General features: G+C 42.8%; 1 protein-coding gene across 10 annotated transcripts in view; it reads left to right on the top strand.

Annotated features, from left to right (window-relative positions):
* CFAP57 (cilia and flagella associated protein 57) overlaps positions 1-12,928 on the top strand; it is a 154,079-nt gene that overhangs the window by 113,677 nt on the left and 27,474 nt on the right. For all 10 annotated transcript variants that reach the window (XR_012160518.1, XM_073358041.1, XM_073358038.1 and 7 more), the window contains 2 exons: positions 1,589-1,723; positions 1,809-1,952. Coding sequence is in view for 9 of the 10 variants with exons in the window: in XM_073358041.1 (XP_073214142.1) it covers positions 1,589-1,723; positions 1,809-1,952 (279 nt within the window). In the remaining variant the exon portion in view is untranslated. The remainder of the gene's footprint in view (positions 1-1,588; positions 1,724-1,808; positions 1,953-12,928) is intronic.

Below are 12,928 nucleotides of genomic sequence, written 5' to 3'. Positions count from 1 at the left end.
TCCTGATCACTTTCCTCTCATGTAAGTGCTTCAGGATTGAATCTTTGAGGATTCTTTGGGGATGGGTCCTGCTTTTGAGCGGGGGGGTTGGACTAGATGACCTCCTGAGGTCCCTTCCAACCCTGATATTCTATGATTCTATGATTCCATGGTCCCTCCGGGGACTGAGGTGAGGCTGACTGGCCTGCAGCTCCCAGGATCCTCCTCCTTCCCCTTTTCAAAGATTGGCACCACACCAGCCTCTCTCCAGTCATCGGGACTTCCCCCGCTCGCCACGAGTTTTCAAAGACAATGGCCAATAGCTCTGCAATCACAGCTGCCAATTCCTTTAGCACTCTCGGATGCAACTCGTCCGGCCCCATGGACTTGTTCACGTCCAGCTTTTCTAAATAGTCCCTAACCACCTCTTTCTCCACAGAGGGCTGGCCATCTATTCCCCATGTTGTGATGCCCAGTGCAGCAGTCTGGGAGCTGACCTTGTTCGTGAAGACAGAGGCAAAAAAAGCATTGAGTACATTAGCTTTTTCCACATCCCCTGTCACTAGGTTCCCTCCCTCATTCATTAAGGGGCCCACACTTTCCTTGGCTTTCTTCTTGTTGCCAACATACCTGAAGAAACCCTTCTTGTTACTCTTGACATCTCTTCCTAGCTGCAGCTCCAGGTGCGATTTGGCCCTCCTGATTTCATTCCTACATGCCCGAGCAATATTTTTATACTCTTCCCTGGTCATATGTCCAACCTTCCACTTCTTGTAAGCTTCTTTTTTTATGTTTAAGATCCGCTAGGATTTCATGGTTAAGCCAAGCTGGTCGCCTGCCATATTTACTATTCTTTCGACACATCGGGATGGTTTGTCCCTGTAACCTCAACAGGGATTCCTTGAAATACAGCCGGCTCTCCTGGACTCCTTTCCCCTTCATGTTAGTCCTCCAGGAGATCCTACCCATCCGTGTATAGAGTGAGCAAATAAGAAACTTTGCGCCAGAGAGAATGAGGAGAGGGTGTTGATATGAAGCCATCAAGTTAAGAACATAGCTACCATCGGCACCTGTTTTTCTGTCCTGTCACCTGTTACATTTACTTGTTGCATCTTGTTTCTAGTAAGATTGTAAGCTCTTTGGGCAGGAACTACATCTGCCTATGTGTTTGTTAGGGTGACCAGATGTCCCAATTTTATAGGGACAGTCCCGATTTTGGGGGCTTTTTCTTATATAGGCTCCTATTACCCCCACCCCATCCCGATTTTTCACATTTGCTGTCTGGTCACCCTAGTGTTTGTGCAGTGTCCAAGATAATAGGATCCTTAACCTGAATGGGGCCTCCAAGTACTAGTGCAGTACAAGTAACAATGCAATTCCCATGGGGTGAGAAGTGTTAGTTATTGGCAAGGTTTGTTACTGTCTTAAGTGTGACAGCACTCAAAGGCCAAGAAGGTTCTCTCTCCAACTGGGAGATGTCCAGATGGCACATTCTTAAAAACAAAAAATAAGAACACATGAGGATTCTCAACAATTCAGCTAGAGCTTCCAGGAGGTCCTCATGCATGACAGTGTTCCCTGAGTGGTTGTTCATGTATAATTCTTGCAGGAGCGAGACATGGAAGCTCTTGTGAAGCGGTTTAAAACGGATCTTCATAATTGTGTGGGCTTCATCCAGGAGCCCAAAAAACTGAAGGAGGGGATCCGGGAACTCTACGGCAAATACGTGCAGCAGGCAGACATGGTGAGTTAAGGGTCTTTCCTCTCCATGGTAGATGAGCGCATCTCTGGTGTCACATCTTCTGAGCCTGTGTATTGTCTCTCGTCAGGTGGAGATTGTGGGGGTTGACACAGATCTGCAGCAGGAGTACACCCGGCAGAGAGAGCATCTTGAGAGAAATCTGGCAACGCTGAAGAAGAAGGTGGTGAAGGAAAGTGAGATCCACCGAGCTGATAATGTGCGGATCATGCAGGTACATGGCCCATTTTCTTTGCTCCTGGCAGGGGCAGATGGAGGGAGAAGCTGCACACCAGAGAATTCCTCTTTCTCAGGCTTCCTTGCTGCAGTAGATTCTCAGGAGTCTGAGAAGATTTCTGTTTGATACCCTCCCAGAATTCCACTTAGACTGGAACTCTGGAAGTTTTCTAAGTTGCTGAAGAGAAGGTGTTTAAAAGTGCCGTGTTTTCTCAAAGTGATGGATGGGGTGGAGTGGGATCTGTAAGGGAAGAGATGGCTGGAACAGTTGCTATTTCCAGTCTCTGTGTGAAAGTTTACACTTTCACGGTGTAAATTGCAGGAGGAAGGGGTCTCCGCTATATGTGAATATCAGGGTTTTCTTTGTATAATGTAATTCTTCTTCAAGTATCCTCTGCATATTCCCAGTCATGGGATGCTCCAACTGGTGCAGCCTGGGTGATGGAATCTTAGCTAACAGTGCCCACTAGAGCCGTCAAGTGCCTTCCTTGCTCCTCCCCTCAGTGATTGTGAGGTTGAGGGTATAAAAGATGTTCCTCAGTTCCTCACCTCAATTCCTTCCAGCCATGACCATCTGATGGATTAGGAACTGCTCTGGGATTGTCCTGGATCTGTACTTCAAGTGCCTAGTTAGATTAGTTTTACTCTAGTTAATTCAGTCATAGTTAGTTTAAAATTTAAGTAGTTCTGAATAGTTCTAGATAAATTCTGTTAGTACCAGGATGACAGAAATGAAGACTAAGAAGCTGTGCTTTAAGAAATAGGTTTCCTGTCCATCAGGTTCCTGGCAGGCGATACTCATACTAGATATCTTCTGTGTTTGGGAAGAGGTCATTCTCCATCAAAATGCTCAGTATGCTCTGTGTTCATGACACAAGTGAAGGAGAGGCAAAATAGCCTGCAGGCAAATAGAGGCAGCTAAAAGGAGAGTTTTGGAGGGACTAGCTGCAGACTCTGTGTTGGGTGGTAATGGGACTTGGTGAGTGGTGTGTTTGGCCTGTCTGAGCATAGTTTGGTTGACTGTTTGTTGTTCTCTATGTATGTGGTGTAGGCTCTGAGTAAGCAGGCTGCCTTGCCAAAGGCTGCCAGGCTCTAACCCTTCAAGAATTTCTTCTCTTCATGTCCTTTGACTCCTTGATTAATTTTGTTCTCAATATCTTGATTTTTTGCTGAGTTCTCATATCTTCTCTTTTTACCCTCCACTTTTGCTATTAGTTTAACCCGCTCCTAACTACTCTAGCCCAAGGAAATTGATCCCTCCTCTTACTGAGGTCATCCAAATTATACAGCTCCCTCTCCCTTTAGAAAGTGGACCAGTGCTCCACAAAACCAAAACCCTATGCCCTACACCACTTACTAGTCAGATATTCCAGAATTTCTGCCTTCTGTCTTCCTTTATTTGTGGGACAGGAAGGATCTCCAAGAAGATCACTTAGACATTCTTCTGTACACTTACAACTTCCCTGAAGTCATCTATTATCTGCAAGATATGCCATGACACAGTGTCATTATTGCTGTTTGTGATGTGCTTGCTGTTTGATTGAAATATACCGTGTGGTCTGTTTGTTTGGGGGACCGTGTGCCAAGCCTAGGGGCCTGCTAGGCAAGGCTGAGAGCTTCTTAACGAGGTTTTGATCCCTAAGCCCTTTAGCACCCATCAACCCTTAGCCAGGGGGTGGGACTACTCAGGAAGACCAGGGCTTTAAAAAGCCCACTCCTAAGCGACCAGAGGAGCTAGTGAATAGGAGCGGATAACACAGGAGTTTTGCAAGGGAGTTCTCCAGTGAAGGAGGAATGATTACGTGACCCTTGGGGTAAGTGTTGTCTGTAGTGTGCGTGTTTAGAGGGGAAGTGTGAAGGGGGGCTAGGTACATTTAACATTCTTGACACTTAAAGCCAAAAACACCCTCTGATAAAAACAAAACATCAACAAAGGAATAAGCTGCAGGAGTAAAAAGAGAATGCAGACAGAAGTCCAGCAACAGAGTGGGGGCTATCCAGTTTATTGCACCCAGTGCAGCATGTATGATTACCTGCGCTATGAGCAGGTGGTGTATGTGTGCATTCGGTGCAAGGAGCTCCTGGCCCTCAGAGACCGTGTATGGGCTTTGGAGGCCAGGGTGGCAGAACTGGAGGAGCTAAGGGAGGCAGAGAGCTATGCTGATGAGGCTTTCTGGGACACTGTAGATTTGTCCCACCTCTGGTCAGACAGCCCCTGCACTGTTAAGGAAGATGAAAGGCTCAGGGAAGGAGAACATCCAACAGGAGCAGAGGGAAACGATCACATAGTTGGGACCCTCCTTCCAGATGATGTCGTGGTATCCTCTTGCACTCTGGGAGAGGGAATTCCAGTTATTAGGAAGAGACAGGTATTAGTAATGGGCTATTTGATCATTACAAACATAGATAACTGAGTTTGCAATGACCAGGAGAACGCATGGTGACTTGCCTACCTGGTGCAAAGGTTACGGATCTCTTGAGACATCTAGATAGACTTATGTGTAGTTCTGGGGAGGAACCGGTGGTCATGGTACATGTAGGAACCAGTGACATAGGGAAGGATAGGAGAGAGGTCCTGCAGGCCAAATTTAGGCTTCTAGGTAAGAGATTGATGTCCAGGACCTCCATGGTAGAATTCTCTGAAATGCTTCCAGTTCCACGTGCAGGGTCAGTTAGACAGGCAGAACTTCAGGGTCTCAATGCGTGGATGAGGCAATGGTGTAGGGAGGAGGGGTTTAGATTTATTAGGAACTGGGGAAACTTTTGGGAAAGGGGGAGTCTATACAGGAAGGATGGGCTCCACCTAAACCAAAATGGAACCAGATTGCTGGCACTTAAAATTAAAAAGGTCGTAAAGCAGTTTTTAAACTAAGGGCTGGGGGAAAGCCGAGAGGTGTGGAGGACCATGTGGTTTGGACAGATACATCCCTTAGTGGAGCATCTATTAATGGAGATTCTCTGTGTCCTAATAAGGAGGAGAGGATGGAAGATGATAAAATACTGGTAGGATCTGATGAGAAACAGTCAAATGAAAAGGAGTCCCATTCAATTACATCATGTAATGGCAGACAGCTAAAAAGTGACAAGTTTTTAAAGTGCTTATATACAAATGCTAGAAGTCTAAATAATAAGATGGGTGAACTAGAGTGCCTGTGGATATTAATATAATAGGCATCACAAAAACTTGGTGGAATGAGGATAGTCAATGGAACATAGTAATACCAGGGTATAAAATATATCAGAAGGACAGAACAGGTCGTGCTTGTGGGGGAGTGGCACTATATGTGAAAGAAAGCGTAGAATCAAATGACGTAAAAATCTTAAATGAACCAAACTGTACCATAGAATCTCTATGGATAGTAATTCCATGCTCTAATAATAAGCAGTAGAGATCTATTACTGACCACCTGACCAGAATGGTGGTAGTGACTGTGAAATGCTCAGGGAGATTAGAGAGGCTATAAAAATAAAAAACTCAATAATAATAATGGGGGATTTCAACTATCCCCCTATTGACTGGGTACATGTCACCTCAGAATGGGATGCAGAGATAAAGTTTCTTGCGACCTTAAATGACTGCTTCTTGGAGCAGTTAGTCCTGGAACCCACAAGAAGAGAGGCAATTCTTGATTTAGTCCTAACTGGAGTGCAGGATCTGGTCCAATAGGTGAATATATCTGAACCGCTTAGTAATAATGACCATAATATAATTAAATGTAACATCCCTTGTGGCAGGGAAAACACCACAGCAGCCCAACACTGTAGCAATTAATTTCAGAAAGGGGGACAACACAAAATTGAGAAACTTAGTTAAACAGAAATTAAAAAGTACAGTGCCAAAAGTGAAATCTCTGCAAGGTGCATGGAAACTTTTTAAAGACATCATAATACAGGCTCAACTTAGATGTATACCCCAAATTAAAAAACATAGAGAACCAAAAAAGTGCCGCTGTGCCTAAACAACAAAGTAAAGGAATCAGTGAAAGGCAAAAAGGCATCCTTTAAAAAGTGGAAGTTAAATCCTAGTGTGGAGAACAGAAAGGAGCATAAACTCTGGCAAATGAAACATAAAAATATAATTAGAAAGGCCAAAAAAGAATTTGAGGAACAGCCACCCAAAGACTCAAAAAGTAGTAGCAAAATTGTTTTTAACTACCTCAGAAGCAGGAAGCCTGCTAAACAACCACTGGGGGCCACTGGACGATCAAGATGCTAAAGGCCATTGCAGAGAAATTAAATGAATTCTTTGCATCAGTCTTCACAGCTGAGGATGTGAGGGAGATTCCGAAACCTAAGCCATTCTTTTTAGGTGACAAATCTGAGAAACTGTCCCAGATTGAGGTGTCATTAGAGGAAGTTTTGGAACAAATTGATAAACTAAACAGTAATAAGTCACCATGACCAGATGTTATTCACCCAAGAGTTCTGAAGGAACTCAAATGTGAAATTGCAGAACTACTAAATGTTGTCTGTAACCCATCACTTAAATCAGCTTCTGTACCAAATGACTGGAAGATAGCTAATAGCTATAGCTAATAGCTCACTAATTTTGATATGGATAGAGCCCTCTTTAATGTTTTTAATGAAGTAAATGCTAATGGAAACTGCTTGATCATGGGAGACTTTAACTTCCCAGATATAGACTGGGAGGACAAGTGCTAGTAATAATAATAGGGCTCAGATTTTCCTAGATGCGATAGCTGATGGATTCCTTCATCAAGTAGTTCCTGAACCGACAAGAGGGGATGCCATTTTAGATTTGGTTTTGGTGAGTAGTGAGGACCTCATAGAAGAAATGGTTGTAGGGGACAACCTTGGTTCAAGTGATCATGAGCTAATTCAGTTCAAACTGAATGGAAGGATAAACAAAAATAAATCTGGTTTCAGAGTAACAGCCGTGTTAGTCTGTATTCGCAAAAAGAAAAGGAGTACTTGTGGCACCTTAGAGACTAACCAATTTATTTGAGCATAAGCTTTCGTGAGCTACAGCTCACTTCATTGGATGCTGTGACTAGGGTTTTTGATTTCAAAAGGGCTGACTTTCGAAAATTAAGGAAATTAGTTATGGAAGTGGATTGGACTGAAGAATTTATGGATCTAAAGGCAGAGGAGGCCTGGGATTACTTCAAGTCAAAGCTGCAGAAGCTATCGGAAACCTGCATCCCAAGAAAGGGGAAAAAATTCATAGGCAGGAGTTGTAGACCAAGCTGGATGAGCAAGCGTCTCAGAGAGGTGATTAAGAAAAAGCAGAAAGTTTACAGCGAGTGGAAGATGGGAGGGATCAGCAAGGAAAGCTACCTTTTTGAGGTCACAACATGTAGAAATAAAGTGAGAGAGGCTAAAAGTCAAGTAGAGTTGGACCTTGCAAAGGGAATTAAAAGCAATAGTAAAAGGTTCTACAGCCGTATAAATAAGAAGAAAACAAGGAAAGAAGAAGTGGGACTGCTAAACACTGAGGATGGAGTAGAGGTTAAGGATAATCTAGGCATGGCCCAATATCTAAACAAATACTTTGCCTCAGTCTTTAATGAGGCTAATGAGGATCTTAGGGAAAATGGTAACATGACAAATGGGAGTGAGGATATGGAGGTAGATATTACCATATCTGAGGTGGAAGCGAAACTCGAACAGCTTAATGGGACTAAATTGGGGGGCCCAGATAATCTTCATCCACGAATATTAAAGGAATTGGCACATGAAATTGCAAGATCATTAGCAAGAATTTTTAATGAATCTGTAAACTCAGGGGTTGTACCGTATGACTGGAGAATTGCTAACATAGTTCCTATTTTTAAGAAAGCGAAAAAAAGTGATCCGGGTAACTACAGGCCTGTTAGTTTGACATCTGCAGTATGCAAGGTCTTGGAAAAAATTTTGAAGGAGAAAGTAGTTAAGGACATTGAGGTCAATGGTAAATGGGACAAAATACAACATGGTTTTACAAAAGGTAGATCGTGCCAAACCAACCTGATCTCCTTCTTTGAGAAAGTAACAGATTTTTAGAGAAAGGAAATGCAGTGGATCTAATTTACCTAGATTTCAGTAAAGCGTTTGATACCGTGCCACATGGGGAATTATTAGTTAAATTGGAAAAGGTGGGGATCAGTATGAAAATTGAAAGGCGGATAAGGAATTGGTTAAAGGGGAGACTACAGCGGGTCATACTGAAAGGTGAACTGTCAGGCTGGAGGGAGGTTACCAGTGGAGTTCCTCAGGGATCGGTTTTGGGACCAATCTTATTTAATCTTTTTATTACTGACCTCGGCACAAAAAGTGAGTGTGCGCTAATAAAGTTTGCGGATGATACAAAGCTGGGAGGTATTGCCAATTTAGAGAAGGACCAGGCTATCATATAGGAGGATCTGGATGACCTTGTAAATTGGACTAATAGTAAAAGGATGAAATTTAATAGTGAGAAGTGTAAGGTCATGCATTTAGGGATTAATAACAAGAATTTTAGTTATAAACTGGGGATGCATCAATTAGAAGTAACGGAGGAGGAGAAGGGCCTTGGAGTATTGGTTGACCACAGGATGACTATAAGCTGCCAATGTGATATGGCCGTGAAAAAAGCTAATGCGGTCTTTGGATGCATCAGGCGAGGTATTTCCAGTAGGGATAAGGAGGTGTTAGTACTGTTATACAAGGCACTGGTGAGACCTCATCTGGAATACTGTGTGCAGTTCTGGTCTCCCATGTTTAAGAAGGATGAATTCAAACTGGAACAGGTACAGAGAAGGGCTTCTAGGATGATCCGAGGAATGGAAAACGTGTCTTATGAAAGGAGACTCAAGGAGCTTGCCTTGTTTAGCCTAACAAAAATAAAGTCGATAAGTTTATGGAGGAGATGGTATGATGGGATAACATGATTTTGGCATTAATTGATCTTTAACTATTCATGGTAAATAGGCCCAATGGCCTGTGATGGGATGTTAGATGGGGTGGGATCTGAGTTACTACAGAGAATTCTTTCCTGGGTATCTGGCTGGTGAATCTTGCCCACATGCTCAGGGTTCAGCTGGTCGCCATATTTGGGGTTGGGAAGGAATTTTCCTCCAGGGCAGATTGGAAGAGGCTCTGGGGGGTTTTCGCCTTCCTCTGTAGCATGGGGCATGGGTCACTTGCTGGAGGATTCTCTGTACCTTGAAGTCTTTAAACCATGATTTGAGGACTTCTGCAGCTCAGACATAGGTGAGAGGTTTATTGCAGGAGTGGGTGGGTGAGATTCTGTGGCCTGCATTGTGCAGGAGGTCAGACTAGATGATCATAATGGTCCCTTCTGACCTTAATATCTATGAGTCTATGTTATCACTCAAGAAAGAGATCTTGAAGTCATTGTGGATAGTTCTCTGAAAACATCCACTCAAGGTGCAGCGGCAGTCAAAAAAGTGAACAGAATGTTTTGGAATCATTAAGAAAGGAATAGATAATGAGACAGAAAATATCATATTGCCTCTATGTCAATCCATGGTACACCCACATCTTGAATACTGCATGCAGATTTCGTTGCCCCATCTCAAAAAAGATATATTGGAATTGGAGAAGGTTCATAAAAGGGCAGCAAATATGATTAGGGGTATGGAACAGCTTCCATATGAGGAGAGATTAATAGGACTGGGACTTTTAAGCTTGGAAAAGAGACGACTGAGGTAGGATATGATAGATGTCTATAAAATCATGACTGGTATGGAGGAAGGAAGGAAGGAAGTGTTATTGACTCCTTCTCATGACACAAGAACTAGGGGTCAACAAATGAAATTAATAGACAGCAAGTTTAAAGCAAACAAAAGGAAGTATTTCTTCACACAATGCACAGTCAACCTATGGAACTTTTTGCCAGAGAATGTTGTGAATGCCAAGACTATAACAGTGTTCAAAAAAGAACTAGATAAATTCATGGAGGATAGGTCTATCAATGGTTATTAGCCAGGGTGGGCAGAAATGGGGTCCCTAGACTCTGTTCGTCAGAAGCTGGGAATGGGCAACAGGGGATGGATCGCTTGATGATTACCTGTTCTGTTCATTCCCTCTGAAGCACCTGGCATTGGCCACTGTTGGAAGATGGGGTACTGGGCTAGATGGACCTTTGGTTTGACTCAGTATGGCCATTCTTATGTTAGGTGTTGTTGGACATAAGGCTGATAGTTTTTGCCAATCTGGAGTATGAATACCATGGAGAAAGTCACTTCTGGAACCCACACAATGGATTCCTTTCACAGGGGCCAAATTGGACTGAGTTATCAGCACAGTCTTTCTGCCACAGGAAAGCTTTATGAAAATAAGGTTGTCTGTACTTCTCCTCCATCATTCTCCAGAACATATGGTCTTCTAAGGGCTCTTACATCAACCACCTCTGTAATACTATATGTTCGTCTTTGAATGAGAGTGTTGCGACATTAGTTAGTGCACGAGTACAAACCTAGTATAGAGAACATGTGTAGGAAGTTAGTGATTCCCTGGCAGGTGATGGGGCGGGTATATCCTTGAACTCTCCTATGCCCTCAATAATAGTCACTTCAGTTGCATCCTGTCCAGGCCTGAGGCCTCATTTGGACAACAGTTTGGTGATAAGAGATCACTGATCACCAGCAGAAAGGACATTGCACATTAATATACTAGAACTGAGGACCATAAAGTGGCCTCTAAAATAGTTCTTAATTTAGATCAGACACATAGTGGTTTGGGTGGCAACAGACAATATGACAGCACTCATTGTACTAGTTGAGCAAACAGGGAGAGACTTATTTCTCTCAGTTGTGCAGGAAAGCAGTGTCTCTTTAGGAATACTGTATAGAGCAGGACATTCACCCAGTGACAATTCACATGGTCTGGGAAAACAACCACCTCACAAATAACTTGAGCAGGATAATCTCTCAATCCACGACTGGTCCCTGGAGGATTTCTTGGTGATTTAAATCTTCAAACTGTGGGGTAATCCATAATAAAACTGGTTTCTGAGTAGCAGCCATGTTAGTCTGTATCTGCAAAAAGAAAAGGAGTACTTGTGGCATCTTAGAGACTAACCAATTTATTTGAGCACAAGCTTTTGTGAGCTACAGCTCACTTCATCGGATGCATGCAGTGGAAAACTATTTGCATCCAAGCACAACAAAAAATGTTTGAGGTTTTGATGAAGGGCAGGGAGAGACAAGGAGTCAATATCGGATGCTTTTTTGATAAATTGGCATCAAGGTCTCATGTATGTATTTCCACAATTTCCTCTCTCCAAGAGAGTGATAAAATAATTAACAGAAGAGATCCCAAATGATCTTAATAGTACTACCTTGAACCAAAAAACAGTGGTGTCTGGATTTATCACCTGTCCAGGGGAATATATAGGCTTTTCTCTGGACTTCTTGTCACAAAAGCAAGGGAAGATGTATCACTGAGTTCCTCAGTTTCCTCACATCAGTGCTTGGGTAATAGGACTCTGGGACTTTTTAAGCCATCTTTTTCATTAGAAGTGCAAAATGTTTCAGTTAATTCAAGAATGTACGAATGTTATGCTCATAAATAGAAAACAACTTTATTATGGATTAATATCAGTAACGTAGATTCTTATATAGCACCTAAAAACTATATCCTAGAATATTTATTATATCTCAAGAGGAAGGGTCACTCATTGCCCTCTGTTAAGGTCCATCTGTGTGTAACTTCAGCATACTGTGTTCCTGTAGACAATAAATGAGTGTTTGTTCATGTTGTAATTAAGAAATTCTTTAAAGGTCTTAATAATCTGTATCCACTGGTGAGAGACCCTGTACCTTCTTTGGCTCTAATTTAGTTTTTATACAATGGATGCAACACCATTTGAACTCGCAGGATTGCACATTTTTCCATTTACCTATTATAAAAGCTTTGTTTAATAGATAGTGCCCTCAGCAAGATGAATAAGCAAGTTACATGTGTTAATGGCAGAGCCACCTTTTTACTGTCCTTTATAAAGACAAAGTAACATTGCATACTCACCCAAGGCTTTTGCTTACGGTGATATCTGATTTTTATATTAATCGATTAATTTATTGGTGTTTTTTGCCAAATCTCATACCTATATGGGTGAGGCTAAACTGCATATATTAGATGCCAGAGGGTTTTAGCATGCTATTTGGACAGAACTAATCATTTCAGACAATCACCCAGTAAGGTAATCTCTTATAAGGAAAGAAACAAAGGCCGAGCTGTTATTGTTCAAACTCTATTTAAATGAGTGAGACTCTATATTAAAGAAGTGTATACACTAATGACTGTCCCACTTCCTGAAGCAGTTAGAGCACACTCTTCTACAGCAAAAAGAAAAGGAGTACTTGTGGCACCTTAGAGACCTACCAATTTATTTGAGCATGAGCTTTCGTGAGCTACAGCTCACTTCATCGGATGCATGCCGTGGAAACTGCAGCAGACTTTATTTATACACAGAGAATATGAAAAAATACCTCCTCCCACCCCACTGTCCTGCTGGTAATAGCTTATCTACAGTGATCAAGTGATCGGTATCAAGTGGAGTGCCCCAAGGGTCGGTCCTGGGGCCGGTTTTATTCAATATCTTCATAAATGATCTGGAGGATGGTGTGGATTGCACTCTCAGCAAATTTGCGGATGATACTAAACTCGGAGGAGTGGTAGATACGCTGGAGGGGAGGGATAGGATACAGAAGGACCTAGACCAATTGGAAGATTGGGCCAAAAGGAATCTGATGAGGTTCAATAAGGATAAGTGCAGGGTCCTGCACTTAGGACGGAAGAACCCAATGCACAGCTACAGACTAGGGACCGAATGGCTAGGCAGCAGTTCTGCAGAAAAGGACCTAGGGGTGACAGTGGACGAGAAGCTGGATATGAGTCAGCAGTGTGCCCTTGTTGCCAAGAAGGCCAATGGCATTTTGGGATGTATAAGTAGGGGCATAGCGAGCAGATCGAGGGACGTGATCGTTCCCCTCTATTCGACATTGGTGAGGCCTCATCTGGAGTACTGTG

The sequence above is a fragment of the Lepidochelys kempii genome, chromosome 8 (assembly GCF_965140265.1).
Source record: "Lepidochelys kempii isolate rLepKem1 chromosome 8, rLepKem1.hap2, whole genome shotgun sequence".
In the NCBI taxonomy this organism is placed as follows: domain Eukaryota; kingdom Metazoa; phylum Chordata; order Testudines; family Cheloniidae; genus Lepidochelys; species Lepidochelys kempii.
Note: the sequence above shows the minus strand (reverse complement) of the source record. Positions and strands in the feature narration are given on the sequence as shown.